Source organism: Chaetura pelagica, unplaced genomic scaffold, assembly GCF_000747805.2.
Source record: "Chaetura pelagica isolate M959 unplaced genomic scaffold, ChaPel_1.0 scaffold42, whole genome shotgun sequence".
Classification (NCBI taxonomy): Eukaryota; Metazoa; Chordata; class Aves; order Apodiformes; family Apodidae; genus Chaetura; species Chaetura pelagica.
The window spans coordinates 89880-108887 of NW_009952575.1; the positions used below are offsets into that span (position 1 = coordinate 89880).

General features: G+C 38.8%; 1 protein-coding gene across 1 annotated transcript in view; it reads left to right on the forward strand.

Annotated features, from left to right (window-relative positions):
- DOCK8 (dedicator of cytokinesis 8) overlaps positions 1-19008 on the forward strand; it is a 66927-nt gene that overhangs the window by 38322 nt on the left and 9597 nt on the right. Inside the window, exons 25-38 of the mRNA XM_009993612.1 lie at positions 340-453; positions 1493-1648; positions 2785-2924; positions 3515-3684; positions 5345-5490; positions 6213-6395; positions 7032-7167; positions 7715-7802; positions 10022-10118; positions 11397-11531; positions 13375-13527; positions 14513-14671; positions 15410-15510; positions 15965-16157. Coding sequence (XP_009991914.1) covers positions 340-453; positions 1493-1648; positions 2785-2924; positions 3515-3684; positions 5345-5490; positions 6213-6395; positions 7032-7167; positions 7715-7802; positions 10022-10118; positions 11397-11531; positions 13375-13527; positions 14513-14671; positions 15410-15510; positions 15965-16157 — 1971 coding nt within the window. The remainder of the gene's footprint in view (positions 1-339; positions 454-1492; positions 1649-2784; positions 2925-3514; positions 3685-5344; positions 5491-6212; positions 6396-7031; positions 7168-7714; positions 7803-10021; positions 10119-11396; positions 11532-13374; positions 13528-14512; positions 14672-15409; positions 15511-15964; positions 16158-19008) is intronic.

A 19008-nucleotide genomic window follows, 5' to 3' on the forward strand; every position in this document is an offset into this window, starting at 1 on the left:
ATTGGAGCATAGGAGGTTCAAGGTGAATATCCGAAAAAAATTTTTTACTGTGAGAGTGACAGAGTCCTGGAACAGGCTGCCCAGGGGGGTTGTGGAGTTTCCCTCACTGGAGACATTCAAAACCCACTTGGATGCGTTCCTGTGTGATGTGCTCTAGGTGACCCTGCTCTGGCAGGGGGGGTTGGACTAGACGATCTTTCGAGGTCCCTTCCAACCCCTAGGATTCTATGATTCTATAATTAATTTTTTTTTAATTATTCTGAAAAGTATTCTACATTTGTATAAATTTTATACATCATAACTGCATTTTTTTTGTTGTTGTTTGTGTTTTTTTTTAAGGAAAGTGAGCAAGCAGAAAAAATTAATATCAGTCTGGCATTTTTCTTGTATGATCTTCTTTCTTTAATGGACCGAGGATTTGTATTTAATCTCATCAAACATTACTGTAATCAGGTAGGCACCATGCATGATAAGGATTACATCTGCCTTATGGCCAGCCCAGTGTTCTGTTCTGTTTGATTAATTTATCCATCAAGATCCTTTGAGCTGTGTTAAAGGGCCAGGTAAAGTTCCTATTTCCTATTGCATATGCAGAAACTTTAAACCTCTTTTGATTTGTAGTCTGCAGAAAAAAACTGAGTGGAGGTGAATACTCTTTTGAACATGTCATACCTTGCACTGCTGCAGCATATCCATGGACCCACTTTTCTTCCCCTACTGTTTTACATCTCCCAGCAGCAGGATCCATAGGCCATACAGCAGCTTTTGGTCTCTGACTCTTCCAGTGCCATTCTGTGAGGCCAGTATTTAGATTTGGGTGGTTCAATCAAAATAATTAATCTCTGTCTTCTTGTTTTACAAGCCTCCCAAAATAAAAAAATAAATGATGATGTGGGATTTTGTTATGAAATTATTTGTTGTATTTGAAGGGGAAAGTTTTGCTTCTGTTTTGTGATATACCTGCTGTAGTTTTTCTTCCAAAGGAAGGCTCTCTGTCAGCTGATGGTAGGTTGGAGAAGGCAGGGTGGCTTCCTATAGTATGTGCAATACTCTGCTGACGTCGTTGTTGATATGAAGGGAAATTACAAGACCACTGATGCTCTGTGTTACCTAGCAGGACTTTTTATGAGTTTTCGACAGGCTAGGCAAAGTTTGGTTGGTTTCATCTTTGAAAAAAAAGAAAAAATATGTTAAAAAATGCAAAAAAGAAAAAAATATTGTACGTTTTTCTTTTGGGAGGAAAAGAACCCAAAGAATTTATTATCTTTTGGGAAGCTGGTAAGCCAGCCAGGGAAAGGGGAGAGAGAAACCACCACAGCCAAATAAAGAGCAGCTAACAGATGGAAACTAGTTAGGTACAGGAACAAATGAACATTTTCATGCCTGCTGGGCTATTTGTCTATTTCTGTTTCAGGAAACTGGATATTTCACAGCATGGTAATTTAAATGGTACACGCCCATCAGATGGCACTTTTTTTGTTTGCTTTTCTAGCTCTCCAGCAAGCTGAATTCACTCTCCACCCTGATTTCCATGAGACTGGAGTTCCTGAGAATTCTTTGCAGCCATGAGCATTACCTCAATCTGAACCTCTTCTTCATGACCTCTGTGTCTGCTCCACCATCACCCTCTCCCTCCTTATCCTCCCAGGTAGGCATCCATTAGATAAAACTGCATGAACATCACATGAAGCATTTATGTAATGAAAGACTTATATTGCTCTGTATTCAGACACTTAGATTAGAAGTAGCCACGGTTGGGCTGGGGAGAACAACTTCCCTCCTGAAAGAAGAGGAGCAGACGAATAAACTCTGAAGGAGTACTACTGCAAAACTGCAGCGACATAAGCTAAAACTTAACATTGCACAGATATGTGCCCATCTAGAAATGTGCAAACAAAAAATTATTCTTAAGGTAGAAGTACAAGGTCTGAAAGGAACATCCTGTCCATACATAACTACAGTTTCATGTTTCAGTATCTGTTTTGGAGAATTACAGCATACAGGAATGCACAGCAATTCAGTGCATTTCAGTGCAATGCCCCACACTTGCCACAGTCCTTGGATGCAGGGAAATGGAACTGAAGCTAAGAATGGTGAGACGTACAAAAATACTCTGAGGTGACCTGTGGCACAGACCTATGACTGGAGAAGCTAAGAAGTTCACAAGACACATATAGCAGCAACTTTGCATTTCTGAACTGGTTATGTATCAGTCATAGCTGTAAGTTACAGCAGTTTGAAGACTACTTTAAATTATGCCAGCTGCCAGCAAGCTCAGGTAAGGATTTCAAGGGTGAAAGGAGGCATTGTTTGCACATCTTTCCTGACCTTACTTCTGTGCTAGACAGAAGAAGGCACAATGCAGAGCTTCTGACAATGAGTTCACTCTTAATGTAGGGGCAGCTTCTTGCTCTACGGTGCCCAATGGCTGCTCTGCAACTGTAAGAGTAATGTAAAGAGTTGTAAATATGGGGGAAATTCTGACTCCGTGTCTTGTCCAAACTAATGAATATAGGGCAGGAGTTTTATGCCTCAAAAAATGTCTAGTGAGTTGCTCACACAGCAAGGAAAGGATGAGTTTGCATCCTAACAACCAACTCATTTGAAACTAAATGCTTTTTTTGTTTCAAAAAGGAGATGTTTTCCTCCAAAATGTCCAGTCTTCTTCCAAGTTTCTGTTTTTCCTCTGGTAGAGATTTTCCATTAGCTGTGTGGCCTATGACTACAACCTCTTCAAGAAGCTTTGGTTTTGATCTTTTAACACTCCTAACAATTATTCTGCAGAACTCCAGCTCCTGCTCTAGTTTCCAGGACCAGAAAATCGCTGGTATGTTTGACCTCTCAGCTGAATATCGTCAGCAGCACTTTCTGACTGGCTTGCTTTTCACTGAACTGGCAGCAGCATTGGATGCAGACAGCGAGGGGTGGGTATCCCAATTTGCAGATTCTAGAACGGGATTGAGTCTCAGTATTACTCTCAGCAAGGTCATAGTTTGATTTCAGGGCAGTCCTGTTTCCCCCACTCTTTTTAGTGAGTCACTCTGTAACACAGCAATAACCCAGTCATTGTTTTATCTGCAGTATATTGGTCCCAGTGAATAAAAATACCTATTTGTTGCAGTAATGTTGGCTAAATACACAAATTGAGAATACAACTTAAAATTTCAGTTACTCTTATTTCTGAACACCTCTGACTTTGTCTGAGCTTAAGAGTTTAGCTAAACTTTGGCCAGAGTCTGATGCTTTTCCATAAGTACCTTTCTTCACCATATTGAATTTTTGTGGGAACTTTTAAAGACTTGGATGCTCTTTGATTGTGATGAAGTGGCTAGAAGATGTAAGACAGCTATCTTTTGCAGGGAACATGATTCTTTGCTTAGAATGGAAGAGATGAATTAATGAATATCAGTGTATTAATTTATTTCACCTCCACTCTGTTTCTTAAATTTTTGCTTTATAAATAATTTGTGCATGTTCCATTAATGGAGTTCATGGATGGTTTTTGTGTTAACAGGATTAGCAAGGTGCAAAGAAAAGCTGTTAATGCTATCCTTAGCCTGCTGAGTTCCCATGACCTAGACCCACGTTGCTCAAAAAAAGAGATGAAGATTAAAATTGCAGCTCTCTACCTCCCTCTGGTTGGTATAATTTTGGATTCGCTGCCTCAACTCCATGATTTTACAAGTAAGACTTTTTTTCCTATTTTTTTCAGCTTCTCAGAGTGACTTGTCTAAACAGTCTGTCAGACATAAAAGAGATCACACGAAGTGCAGAAATTTGTCACAGTCTAGTAAGGTTGACTATTTCTTTACTTACAAGTAAACTGGATTTTTAGAGACAGGATAAACTCCAGTGTCCTCACATCATGAGCAAATGATCGACCAGAGATGTAGGTGTAAGTACTCTTCCCTATCTCTTAGGATAAATCTTACGATTCTGTAAATAAAGCTTGCAAGACCTGCAAGAAAATTGAGATTTAGATAGGCTTAGCAGGCAGTAGGGAAGAAAGCAAGAGTGATACTGACATCATGTTACATTATATTTAAAGAAATTGGATTGTATTCCTTCTATCTTCTTGTATTGCTCTTTATTACTAGTAACATGTTACCAAAATTAATCTCAGGAAGATGTAATGATCAGACAGGATATATATTCTAATCAACTGTTATAACTATAAACTTTGCTCTATGCTATGAAGCCTTTTAAAATACCATTATCTAAGCTGTTTCCTTGCATTTTGCTACCTGTGTGTTCTTACGATGCTGCTGAAAAGTAAGCTATTTCACATTTTTTTGTAGGTTAGCAGATCTGCGCTACTTGGAAAACTACATTCCACTTCCAAAAATAAAATAAAGGCTACAAACTAAAAAAAAAAACAACAAAAACCTCAAAACAAACAAACAAAAACCCATAGTATGTAAAGAATATACTGTTGTCACTGATTTGGAAAATATTTGGCACTTAGATGTCTGGATAAAAAACCTCACTACTTTGAAAGTATCAATTAGCACTTCCAGTCTAATATGATAAAAGCATTTATTATATGTTGGTTAATCAGATCTCTCTCCATTCTTCTAGTGCAAGTGGTACCCTGAAAATGATGAAAATGAGACATGAGGAATCCCAAGTGTATGCATATGGCTAGTTTTTAGAGTGTCTTTCTTTCAGAGTATCTGTCACAAGAGGCTCTTCACCTAGTTTTGAACACACTAGGGCTGGCTAGTCATTCAGCTTCTCTGAAAAACTTGCAAAACACAAAACGGACACTCAGAATCAGAGCAGATTTTTGCAAAACTAAAGTATAAATAACTTTATTTATTGGAAGTGATGTCAAGAACAAGCAGGGAATAGAAGCAGCTAGATGCCTGAAATCAAACTTTTTCTTTAGCCAGCAGGGAATACTGCCTTTGTCAGCAGTCTGCTGTTAGCATACTTATGTACTTTGTTGAATATCACCAAGCCCTTGTACAGCTTTTGCATTGATTCTTCTGCCTGAAATGAGCTTTAAGTCTTGTGAAGCTCTGACTTAGCCTAGAACTTCAGAGATAACCTCATGTTGGCTATTGCCTTTGCTTTTAATTTAGCTTTTTTAAACACCTGGAGTTTATTGGACACATCTTCTTCCCTTGTGTTTATTTAACAATTTGGCAGCCTTTGCAGATGGCTGCAATCCGTCTTGCTGTTGCTGTGTCTCTGCCACTGTTTGATACATCAACCAGATGAACAGCCTCAGGGTTGGAGGTGCCAAATGTTTTGTTAGGTTACAACCCAATGGAAGACTGTGACATGTGAATGGCAGCAGCTGGATTGCACCTGAAGTCCCGATGGGATATTTCCAATCTAGTTTCAGATGCCCGCAGTGGGAAGGGACGCACAGGAAACTCCGAAGAAGAACAAGAGTCTACAGGTGCAATCAACCAAAACGTGGCCCTTGCAATTGCAGGGAATCAGTTCAGCCTCAGGAGCTCTGGAGTATCTCTGGTGTCCCTGGTATGTCCAGTGCTCTGCCAGTCTGCTTTCTTATATTTGTTTTCTTCTTTCTTTGTTTTCCCTTTTTTTTTTTTCCTTTCTTGTCACTAGTAACTACAGTAATGAGAAACTGCATTCTTCTTTCCTCCAGACACAAAGAATGCCTCATATATTTCCTGTCATTTTCCCCTCTTCTCTTCTAGCAGTTTATGTACTCCTTTACCATATGTAGTTCCACTTTTTCTCTCACATCCTTCTACCCATATTCACACCCAACCTAGTCTCATTTCCAGATTAGCAAATGCCATTATGACTTCCCCATCTCCCAGTCTCAGTGTCACCTGAATCCATCAATCTAGGACTTAAAATTCTTCTTTCTCTCTGTACCTTCATGGGTTTTTTAATCTTCTATTCATTTTGGCTGACACAACTGCATGGCAAGAAGGGACCAAACAGTTATAGAATTTTTTTTCTACATTATTGTAAGGAAATTAAATTACAAGCATCTAGTAAACAATACTCTTCTGCTGCTTTCTGTCTTTTGCATTCATACAACTGGTCCTGTCACTGACTACACGCACATACATTCAAAAAATACAATCAGTATAACCTGGAAGAAGCTAAACTTACTGAAGGCCAGTTGTGAACTTTGATTTCACTAGAATTTAAATCACATTACTTTACCTGAATGAACTCCCTCTTTTTCTTCTTCTTGCAACTGACATTTACTTATCTGCTCCTAGCCATACAGACAGAGTGCCACATTAGGTCCTGATACTACTCGCAACCTTTTGATCTGTTTCCTCTGGATCATGAAAAATGCTGATCAGAATCTAATACAGAAATGGATTGCAGACCTTCCATCCATGCAGTTGAACAGGATTTTAGACCTCCTCTTCATTTGTGTGTCATGCTTTGAGTACAAGGTAAGTGAAACATGGACTGATTTTATTGTCCTGTTTTTGTTTATTTTTTTTCCCCTACCTTCTGGCTATCCAGGGGAAATTTGTTACTGACAATTGTTAAATTAGCTCTTGTCTGATCCATGGTACAAGTGGACAAACTCATTTAGATAAAATAATGGACGCTACTCTTAACACCAAATTCAACCAAAACTTTTTAAGAAGACTTACAAAGTTGGCTTAAATTGTTTTATTATTTTCCTTTTCCTGGAGATCTGGAGGCTATTTTTGTTGGGCAATATGTTGACAGCCCCTGTAAATTCTCGGCAGAATACTAAGGATGACCTTTTAGTTAAGAGCTGGGACTGGACATCAGGAGTCCCCTCTCTGACAATGTCTGTCTGAAATGAATCAAATAACCTCTCTGGTCTTCAATTTCTCACTCTGTGGCACTGAGCTACATACTGGTGTTTGTTAGCAGTACATACACTACCTCTTTTCTCATCTGTAACTTTTAATTATCCTTTATATGTTAGTCAATATTAATTGCTTTCTGCCCCTCTACAAGCCTCTCCTGTTGTGTCAGGTTCTGGAGGTGCAATTTGGACTCATGTCCAAAGATGAAGGCATCGATGTTGATTGTTTTGAGTTTATTTTCAGGGCAAACAAAGCTCAGATAAAGTTAGCAACCAAGCACTGCAGAAGTCACGAGATGTTAAGGCCCGACTGGAAGAGGCTTTACTGAGAGGTGAAGGAGCAAGAGGAGAAATGATGAAGCGCTGCAGAATACCAGCTGGTACTTCTAAGTTATGTCTTTTGAGAGGATCTCAGGAGGTTGTAGATATAAATGAGTTTGTTTGGTTTTATGCATACTGCCCATTTTCATCCTTATGTTTTTCACCCATGGTCCTTTTCCTTGCAGACTTTACTTTGTTTTCTATGCCTAAAAATATCATTAGCTTTTAACTACCCAAGGTGTAGCTAGGACTGAGCTCTTCTCAAGTGAAGAAAATGGGGCTGACTAAGAAGTTTTAAGACATTCTGAGAAATCATGTTAGTGTCTAATCAAGAGCCAAGAAATGGTGTAAAAACTATCAGAACAAACTGTTCATATCAAAAAAGGTTGTCTCATTTAATAAGAAGAATAATTTGTATTTTGGTCAAGCTAATATTCTAAAAATCCTGAATGAAGAAGATGATGGGATCCTGTCCTTCCACTGTAAAGTTGAAAGGTTTTTGTTCTGACAGACTGCTACAGACATGTACCTCCTTCCCTCAGTGAGCTATCTGACTTCAGGTGTTCTCTTTTGCTTTCATCTCACTGGTATATGTTGCACTTTCAGGGAATGACAGGCCAGGAGGGCTAAATGAAAACCTGCGCTGGAGAAAGGAGCAGACTCACTGGCGGCAGGCAAATGAGAGACAGGATAAGTAAGTACTTTAATAAATACATATTGCTTTTATTAGAACCAAGCTATTTCTGGGGGGTTTATGGTTTTTGCCTTCTCCCAGGATGTTTTATTACAAAATCAGGAGTTTCAATCCTTTCCCTCTTCAGTCAAAGAGAATGAAACAGAATATATTTATGCAGCAGAAGCATCCAACTGTTGCTATGAAACAACAAAGAGATCACAAATACTTGAATGAGAAGTTTAATAGAATACTTTTTCCTTCTTATTAGCAGTGTGTTAAACACTGGCTATTGATACAAGTTGTGGCAAATACCCCACAGAAGCTTGCTATGACATTTATTTTGGTGTTGCTGTGGTTCCTCACTGTATACAGTAGTTCTGCTACAGTAAATCAGTTGTGCTGGGTTTGATGTGTTACTTTAAAATTCAGAATTACTAGCTGGAGTAGGGGAAGATAATCCTGCAAATATTTTTCTGGTTTCAGGTTTAAAGTTAGGATTTCTCAGTACATTTCACCTTATCAGCACTGTATGGTAGTAGACAAGTCAGTGTCTAGATTTATGGAAAACTGTATTTTCAGGAATTATTTGTTACTAACAGCATTTTCATGTGGTATGTGCCAGCTTTGGGTAAGCCTGGAACTTGTTGCTTTTCCCTAGAGGAGTTGTGTCATTTGGTGATAGGTACTTGTTTGAATTATTACTGTCTAAACAGTCCACTGTTTGTCAGACAGAGACATCACTGTGGTATGCAAGATCTTTGATCTCACCCTTTGTGGATCCCTTTAATATATACGTCCTATAAGTAAGATGTTAGCAGGTAGCACATGGGACAGCAGGTTTGCACAGGCTACAACTCAGCCTTACTCAGCCTGCTTCTCTTTGAGTCCAGCATGCTTTTGGATTGTAGTTGCAGTTATAAACTATGTGTGGTGTCAGAGTGGATTCAGTCAGCATCATTAATGTGCAAGGCTGAGTGGTTGCTAGAAATGGTTCAAACAGCTATGCTGTTTGATTAATTTGTAGAGTTCTTACTCATAATTACTGATCTCTGCCTTGATTATACCACCAGCCTTTGACAGACCATTCTATTCTTCATTTATTTGAGTAATTTTAATTAATAACCATATGACTACCCTACTTCCTTTCTTATACCTCTCCAGAATTATCTGGTTGTACCCAAAAGGATGGCTCTGTATTTCCTGTTTGGTTTGGTTGGTTGGTTGGTTGAGTGTTTGGGGTTTTTTTGGGGGGTGGCCGTAAAACTCCACTGGGCATAAAAGTTGAGTAAATTTAGCAGAAAAGCCACAGATTTTGAAGAAACTCTGAAGTGTGATTGTAAGGGTGTTGCTCCAGCCACAGAAATAAACCACAAGAACTTTGGCCTGAGTCAGAGCAGGTCTTATTTCAAGTTCTAGAGAGCTGCTTCTGGCCACACAACAGCCCTTTTCTGAGTAGTTTAGGAAAAAGAGCAAAGCCTTTTCTTCATGTTTGTGGCATAGAAGGGATCTCTGATAATGCACTTTCATTAGAACTGCATCTATACTTAAGAGCATTCAGCTGCAGAAGTGCTGTGTTCCAGACCTCATTCTTAGGTCTCAGCCAGGAGGGCATCATGTGTTACCTTACCACCACCTTCTGCCTTTTCTAAATGTTTCATCCGCTCCTAAATGGCCCGGAGCACTGTTGTGTTGACCCTGAAGCTTTTGGACCTGCTGTCTTATGTTGTCAACAGTCTCAAGCATGAATGTGCTAAATTGCCTACATTAAACACTGGTGCTGTGGCACTGAAGTGATTTTCCCTTTGCCCAGGCCTTCTATTTTTGTTTGCTTTGCTGGAAGTGGTGGATGAGTTCCCTGTTATTGCCTTTTGGGTTTTGGTGTTCTACTACAGACAATGCATTCATAAATTATTGCATAGCTTATTGAGAGGCTGAGCGTGATATTGAGGACAGAGTAGCCACTTCACAGATTGCTATTAAGAAAACAGATGCATCTATTTGATCTATCTAGAGGCCTAGTTTTCAGGTGTCCCCTTTGGGACTTTTATTCTACAATATCAGCTCTCCTCCTTTGCCTCTGCAGTTCTTAAAGAAACACCTCTGAACACTATTTTAATTATTTGCTCTAACGGGATCGTTCAGAATGATATCTTTTGTATTTTTGCTTTGTCTACACTGCAGGCCATCTAACTCTTAGAGTACTCTCTGCATGCTTTAAATAGAACTTCCTTTTTCAGGACAAAAGCTGAGCTGGATCAAGAAGCTCTGATCAGTGGAAACCTGGCAACTGAAGCTAACCTGATCATTCTTGATATGCAAGAGAACATCATCCAGGTAAGAAACAGCAGAGCTGGCTTGGTACCAGTCCTTTCTCCCTCAGAAGCAATTGAAAGCAAGATTCATTGCTTCTTTTGTTTCTTAGACAGTGCAAAATGTTTTAATTAAATGTATTCGGTGAAATTCTATAATCTATAATCTATAATAAGGAAGATTAATTAATCAAAAAATGAAATTTATGCCTGCCTTACGCTGCTGCCACAAGCCCCTTCTAATGTAGAGCATTGCACTACTGTGAATGAAAGGCAATTCCACCATCTTGTCTTCAGTAGATATTGTTGAAAGCCATTTCCACTGGCTTACTATGATCCTGGAGTTTGGAGAGGCTGAAGGAAGAAAAACCTTCATTATGCTAGGAATATATCTGAACATATTAGTAATTTGGAACCAGACTGTTGGGTGGCCTTTGGTCATACTTGCATGTATGCTACTGTGAGACAAAAGGGTTTTACTTTGACTCACACAGACTGCTCAGTTCAGGAAAGTATGTTCCACCTGCATGGAAGATACTTCCACCTCTTTTCTTCTGAAAAGAGATTTTCACCCCTAGAACAGTGTAATGTGCAGAGCTTTCAGGAGACAGATGTAGTACGATTTCACAGGTATTTTAACATCAGTGAAATTGTGTTAGTTGACTCAAATATATTCTCCTGGTTTAGAAGAGACACTACATCTTCATGGGTATGGGTGTGGGAATACTGCTATTGGAACACCATGCATAGCCATTAATAGCAAGGAAAAAACTTTCTCTCTTGAAAACCTGCTGGTGGAAATGCATCTAGCTACTAGATTTTTGCAGTACTTGATATGATTTTTACATGACACCACTCATAGCACCTAGTTTCCCCATTATTTGAGTTGTGGGTTTAATCAAAGCATATCAGTATGGCTATGTAGCCTATATGCCCAGTAAATCAGACAATGAAGAGTCAATGGGAAGGATAGTGCTTGCCCACCACAAGATCCCTTCTTTATCCAAGGAATATGGAAGATTGGACAGAAGATGGACAGCACTTCAAGAAACCCTGCAGAAGGTGGCTGAGCTTCAAAATGCAATGTATATTGAGAAGTGTTTGGGACATATTTCCTTCTTTCTTTCTGATCACTACAAAAATGTTTTGCAATTCCTCTGAAGCAGATATTAACAAATGTAAAAACCTGCAATCTCTAAACTCCTGAATGTGACTCATAGACAGGAGAACTTCCATTCCTATGTGCCAGTTCATTGCTGAATTACATTATGCAGTTATTGTTGTTTTTCTCCTCCGTGTGTAGGCAAGCTTCGCAGCAGAGTGCAGAGACAATCTTCTGGGAGGAGTTCTAAAGGTCCTAGTAAATTCTCTTGGCTGTGATCAGAGCACCACTTACCTGACTCACTGCTTTGCGACACTCAGAGCACTCATTGCTAAGGTATGCTCTTGACATACTTCTGTTTTCATGCTTCCAATCAAGGTATTCCAATTTCAAGCTTCCAATCAAGAGGAACATTTCTGGAGCAGCTGTGTCCACTCACCACTAATCCTTTGGTATTTCATGAAATATGTTTTGCAAATGTAATAGAGGTTACTTTCTATAGGGGTGTTAAGAGACTTCTACTGCTGTTGTAAGGCTATTCAACTGATGACACCAGATGGAATAAGTGAATTTGAATAATCTCGTGGGTTTAGCAGTCTACTCTTAAAAAGTGTAAAAAATTCCACCCATTGTATTTCAAATACATTCTGGTTTGAATTAGAAATATCAATGCTAGGGGTTGCACTGATTCCCTAAAGCCAAATTTAAAGTATCATATCATCAGGACTAGTTGCCAACCAGCTGGGTAGCAGAGAAGTCAAAGCTAACTCATCAGAGATCAGAGGAATCATTCTAAGTTTCTACTCATAAGGTAGATTGTGAAATTCTAAATACAACATCTCTAGAATCAAAATGTTGACTGATTTAATCTTCCTTCTGCCTGAAAATTAAACCAAATCCTAATCTCTCTTTCATTTCTATATCAACAGTAATAATAAAAAAAAAAAAAAAATTAAATATGTCTATGAAGACAGAATTTGACCCAGCATTTTTATAATGTGCGTCAGAAAAGATTAGGTGCTTCATGAGGAATCATTAAACCTGATTAAAATGTAGTGTCCTACAAAGAAAAGCAGTTTCACAAAGGAAAAAATCCATGAAATATGTTTTCACCTGAAATATTCTAAATTGCAAATAACAAACAGGATACTCCTGTCCAATTAGTCCTTATCTGGTGTTAAATGCAGATTGGCTGACAACACCTGATTACAGGGTAGATATCTGAGTAGTTATGAAACTCATAATTATGTTTTCATTGTACTTTATCTTTGAAAGCTAACTTCAAATTACAATAATCAATTTTGTGAAGCAGTTGTTATTCTTGTTGAAATAGATCTTCTAGTTAAGCTGACTCTTTTCTGTATTTTATGAAGCAATCATTTCAGTTATTTCTATTACACTGTAGGTGTATAGTTGTTATTTTACAAATAAAAATGATAGAACCCTGTGCCAGCAGACTTGTAATATAAATTAGACATAAAACAATGAGAAAAATGGAGTGAAGAAAGGTTGAGAACTGGGAAATGGGCCTGCAAATGAGAAATAATATCCTGTATTCTGCTCACATGCCTTTATCAGTCCTCTGTATGTCCATACGTGGGTGTTGGATATGCTGTCTATGCTGAGAGTTTCTAAGGACAGACATCCTGCCCCATGAGTTTATTGCTTGCTAGGTGTATTGCAGAGACACTATAAGGGAGGGCAATGAAAACTGGGCAACAGAAGTTTTGTGGCACACTTCAGGAAGAAGAGCACACTGGAGGGCTAGGAAGGGTAGGGCATTGATAGAAAAAGCTAGTAATTGCTCCTTATATTTAAGGAAGTTTTTGTGTGTTTCATCAACAGTTACGTATTCTGAAAATAGCAACTCTCCATGCTTCTAAGAATTTTGCACTGTCTGGTGTTTTCAAAAGCTCCTGGAGCCATGGGACTCTGAGAAATATTTTTAACTTCTCTCTTTCTACTGCTCTTTTTCTAAACACAAAGACTTTTCAAACCTTTCTTCTCTGTAGAAAGGCTTGAAAATTGAATCTAAAGCATCACAGGGATCAGAAGTTCAAATAAAATTTAAAATGTAGTTTTTGTGAACTTAAGTCTTTGTCAGAATCCTCTGGGGTTTGTGCCTGAATCTGCTGGCCAGAACTAGACCAATAAATATTTTCTTCTCCATCTCCCTCAGTTTGGAGATTTCCTGTTTGAAGAGGAGGTTGAACAGTGTGCTGACCTGTGTCAAAGAGTCCTCCATCACTGCAGCAGCAGCATGGATGTTACACGAACTCAAGCCTGTGCCACTCTTTATCTCCTCATGAGATACAGCTTCAGCTCTACCAGTGTAAGAGTTTGAGAACAGCCACATGTTTTGTGCCACCTGTTTTGTGATGAATTGAAACTGAAACAGAACTTGTGACAGCATGTGGAATGCACCTACAGATAGTCATAGTTAGTTGCTTTCACATATTTGAGCCAGAATAAGTGCTAGAAGTGTAGGGGCAGAGTAGTTTTAGTTATTGTTCAAGGACTATACAATGCACAAGCAATACTCTTAATTTTGCCTCGTTTGGTTGGTTTTTTTCTCTTGTGTCAGAACTACTTAAACTTAGACTATTTCTATTCTAATGCAATTATAACCTTGATAGATGTATGCTTGTGTAAATGGGAATTCTTCGCTATCCCCTTGGTCTCAGGACTAGGCTCTGGTTCTTATAATACATGTATGTATGTAGTGCATGTAGGTACACAGTGTCCCAGTATGAAAGGACATGCATTAGCATTTTGTATAGCATCTGGTCTTGCACAGCATTTTCTTCCCTAGTTGAGACTTTTAAAGCCTTGAATATGTAAAAAGTATTGGCTTTGCAGGAGGAAAATGTATGCCCCTGAGACACCATGATCAGCAAGGTGTAGTGCATCACAACGTGAAGCCTTCAGAGTCCTTTTGCTTCCCAGACTTGTTTTCAGAATGTTTTCCCAGACTTTCTTCCTTTTCTGGGTGCCCTTATCTACACACCCAGTGGCCTGTGCAGAGGTGTAAAGAAATGCTCTGACTTCCCTTGTTTCAAGCAAGTATATGCATTCCAAGGTACATTCTTGGCCCAAAGTACAGACATGTAAGAATTTGGGAACTTTGTCTTAACCAGGTAAAAAAGGACTGGCTTTGGTGCACTGGAGGCCACTTATCTAAGCATTGGTTTTAACTCACTCAAGTGTGGGCAGGAGAAAGTGCATTTGGACTATAGAGCAGGCAGAGAGATGGGAACTGATATACAACATACAGTGCAGCCATCATTATCGCATGTTTTTGGTTTTTCTTCTGAAAGAATTTTGCAAGAGTGAAGATGCAAGTGACCATGTCACTAGCCTCTCTGGTTGGCAAATCACCTGAGTTTAATGAGGAATTCCTTCGACGATCCTTACGAACCATCCTAGCCTATGCAGAGGAAGATGTGGTTATGCAGGCAACTCCATTTCCTGCTCAGGTAAAATCTTCTATGACATCTGTGGCTTTTATCAGGAGCTTTCACATGCAAATGCACTTGGAGCAAGTCCTAAATCCTGGTCTTCCAAAGCAATGAAAATAAGGAGGCAAAGGTTATTGCATGAGTTTATTTCTAACACAACTATAAGTGGGGAACGTAAGTGGAGGCCATAATTCCATAGAACAAACTCAAGAAGTTCCATTGAAATCACATTACATGAGAAGTATCTCTTAGCTTTGTGTACAACTTTCTTCTAGACGCCAGCAGGAACTATACCCTGTAAGTTTTCAGAGAAGGAGTTTGACTTATTATGTTTTCAGACAAGTAGCATCATGAAACTTCTCTCCCTTTTTCAATTCATAAGGCAGCAGCAGCAATAATGAAATACGTTTCAGAAAACTGTCAGAGACTTTGCTAAAATTCTTACACTAACTCAGCTTCTGCTGAAGTCTTAGAAAAACACTGTTTTCTGATCAGACCACATCAACATTAGCACATAGGTTTGATTATTTTTTTTTCCATCAGGAATAAACAGATCAAAGAATTCCAGCTCATTTTGATTAATTAAAATGAATAGGGTTGGAAAAAATGTATCTCGTAGCAAGCAATTCAGCATTCTGATTTTTCTGTGGGTGAGAGGGACTAAAAGAGAGTAACATCATGTGGTGCAGATGCTGTTCTTTTTCTAAGGGAAAAAAAAAAAATAAAAAATGCATGTTGATCTCTGTGTTACTGCAGGTGGAGGAGCTGCTGTGTAATCTGAACAGCATTCTGTCAGATACAGTGAAAATGAGGGAATTTCAGGAAGATCCGGAGATGCTAATGGATCTTATGTACAGGTGAATCTATTTAGAATTACTACTGAAGAAATTCTGCAGTGAGATGGGAACAAGCACTGTGTATTTTAGGGACCATCTGAGGACAAGCTGTCTAGCTGTTCTGTTTGCATACATTGCCACTTTAGCACAGCAGATCTGTCACAGGCGGCCCAGGCTGCCAAGCTGAGCATGTTGGATCGGAGCCACAGAAAGCTGGGCATAGGCTTGGGCAATGATGGGAGTCAGGAACTGATGAACACTAAAGAGTCATGGGTTCTGCAGTTTTACTCTCCTCATAACACTTGTGTGTCCTGCTTACCCCCATCTAATGATTTATTTTGCCCCATGTTTAGTGAATTATACAGAATAAAGATAGACATGTCTCCTTCCATCCAGCCCAGTGGAGAATTACAAAGGTTTTTTTCGTTATTTGAGAAGTGATCGTTTACACCTCCTTTCTGCCTGGTGTTGTTAGAATTGCCAAAGGATACCAGACGTCTCCTGACTTGAGGCTGACTTGGCTGCAGAACATGGCAGAGAAGCACACCAAGAGGAAGTGCTACACAGAAGCAGCCATGTGCCTGGTCCATGCTGCAGCACTGGTGGCCGAGTATCTCAGCATGCTTGAAGATAGAAACTATCTCCCAGTGGGCAGTGTCACCTTCCAGGTAAGAAACAGCTCCCAGGTTCTCACAGCATGAGGCTGGAGTGGCCTGTGCTGGTGTGTCTATTCCTTCTTACCTGAAGTAGGGTAGAAGTCCATGTGTAGGAAGGAAAAGTTACAATGGCAGAGTATCTGTTGCCACTTCTGTTGCTTTCTCATGAAAACTGGTACTTAAGTGTCTGGCTGTCACTAGCTTCTGTTTTCAGCAGTTGGATATTGTAATCTCTTGTTTACTAAGTAGAATCCCTCCATTATCACATGCCTTTTTATAGGGCTGATACTTATCAATTGTAACAGATGGATCTTTCAAATTTTTTCCTTACAGTCTAGGTAACTGTAGCCACTGAGTTCTTCTAGGCATGTTCTGCAGTACTTCCACTGTCCTGCATTTACTAACCAACACCCTTTTGATTGATGAATCACACAATCACCATAGCCCATAGGTAGTCACATCAAAGTCAAGCAGAATGTCCTTTAGAAAGTAAAAGATCCTTAAGCCTGGCAAGTGTCTCTCAGTTTATTTTTTCAAAGCCTCCACTGGTTCTTTTGGTGTTGTTGGGCTCTTGACTCAGTAATACATTTATCTTTTCCACAGAGTTTTCTTGGGTTTTGTTTTTCTCTCTTCTACATCACATAGATGAAGTCATAACAACATAATATTGTTAAGACATTTTGAAATGCAGATATTTTTATGTTGTTATCAGATTATGCAGTTTGGTTACCCTTACCTGAACTGATTTCTTGTGCAAATTCAGAAATTGTATTGCTTTTTTCCCACACATTATTAAAAATAGATACAACTTAACCCTTCAATATTCCCATGTGTTCATGATTCCTTTTCTCATTATTCTCTAAGGCCAGTGAAGACAATTATTAATTTACAGAGTGTTTAATGCAATTATTATGAATCATTCCAACTAACTAGAGGAAATATGTTGCAGAATCAACTCAGATGTTATATAGATATCTACTGTTTGATCACTATTGCTTTTATGAGATTGTAATATCTTTTGAAGTATTGGGTTTGTATAGTCTGGTCTGTATTAATATAAATTATAGAATCATAGAAGCCTAGGGGTTGGAAGGGACCTTGAAAGATCATCTAGTCCAACCCCCCTGCCAGAGCACATCACACAGGAATGCATCCAGGTGGGTTTTGAATGTCTCCAGTGAAGGAGACTCCACAACCTCCCTGGGCAGCCTGTTCCAGTGCTCTGTCACTCTCACAGTAAAAAAATTTTTTCGGATATTCACCTTGAACCTCCTATGCTCCAATTTGCACCCATAATAACAATATCTTTAATTTTTCTTTGGTAAAATTTTGTATCAGTGCTTTCACCATTTTGTTCTGGATGCAGACTGATAAACCTACCACTATCTGCTAATTTTGCTTACTTTTTAAAAAATGTGGGCCACAAAGGATATTTCCTCCTCTGGAACTTTGCTACCTGAATAGCCTTCTGCTTTGCTCTTCTGCACTCTTGAGGAGCACATTTTATGGTCCAAGGTGATTTTGAAATGGCTAACACTAGTAGGTGGTACATTCATCATCCCTTGACATAACCATACCACCAGGGTTTTTTTCCCCTTCAGAACAGTAAATAACCATGCCACCTTGGATTTTTTTTCACTTTAGAGTAGTAAATATGAAAATGATTGGCATTTTGCATTTAGTAGTGTAAATATTACTATTTGCAATTCCACCATCAGGTGATGGACTAGTGTTACTCTTCAATTCCTTTACACTTAAGATAGCTGTATATATACTCTTTTTACTGGCTAAACATCTGGCCATGGATTTATACTTCTGCCATTTTGCATCTTCTGACTTCCATTCATTACTTCTATTTAGTTGTTTACTCCCTACTTGTGATGTATTATCATCACGTAGATATAGGAGAAATATGCATTCCCTTCTGAATGCCATCCTGTTCCCAGGCTGCCTCGAATGCTTGTAATAGTGCACACTTGACTCTAATGCAATTCCTCCTTCCATTGCTCCCAGAATATGCAGGTTGCCATTAATGGGTTTGTTTCCAGTAATTTTTGGAAAAGTGAAGTCAATTCTATATGGCACTGTGCAAGCAAAAATGTAGAAGTTTAAAAAGAACAAATCAATCTCTCTCATCAAATGCTTGTGTAAATACGTTTGCCACAGGAAAGGTTGCTCCATAGGAGAGAGGTAATGAAATGCCTTAATGACCAGAAACCCAATTGCACAACTCATTATCTGACAGCATAATTTTGAATTTCAGTTTGCTCAATAACAATAATTAACTATAATAATAACACTTCGCATTTTTCCGAAGTCTTTCAAGAGAAGAGCTCCCATTCTTAAGAAACAGGTTTGTGTTTTGTAGTATCTGTGAATATCTTGTTCAGAGGACCTTGTTAGAAGAGAAAACCACAACTCAGACTGAGTCAGCTTTACCTGGAGTTCCAGATCTCACTCACTGACTCTTTCTGTATCCATTTCTTCATTTAGCACAGAAACAAAATTAAGTCATACTGATGATATACATTTAGTTGTGGAATTGAGGGTGCTAATAATGTTTATTAAAATTATTATTCTGGATAAGCAGAAGTGTTATCTACTTTTTACAGATGAGTAAAATAAGACAGCAAAGGATTAAATCAGTTGCTGTAGGTCTTCTGCAGTGACTCTGTTAGTGTCCAGAAAACTGATTATCAGTAGAGTAACACTTTTCCTTACACTGACAGACAGAACTGTATATGCTTCGCCCCATGCAATCGAAACTATTGCCCAAAACTGGAATGGGATCATTTTCAGTGAAATTCCCTTTCAACTTTATTTGTGTTTACACTAAATCCCCTTTCCAAGTGATAAGCTGGAC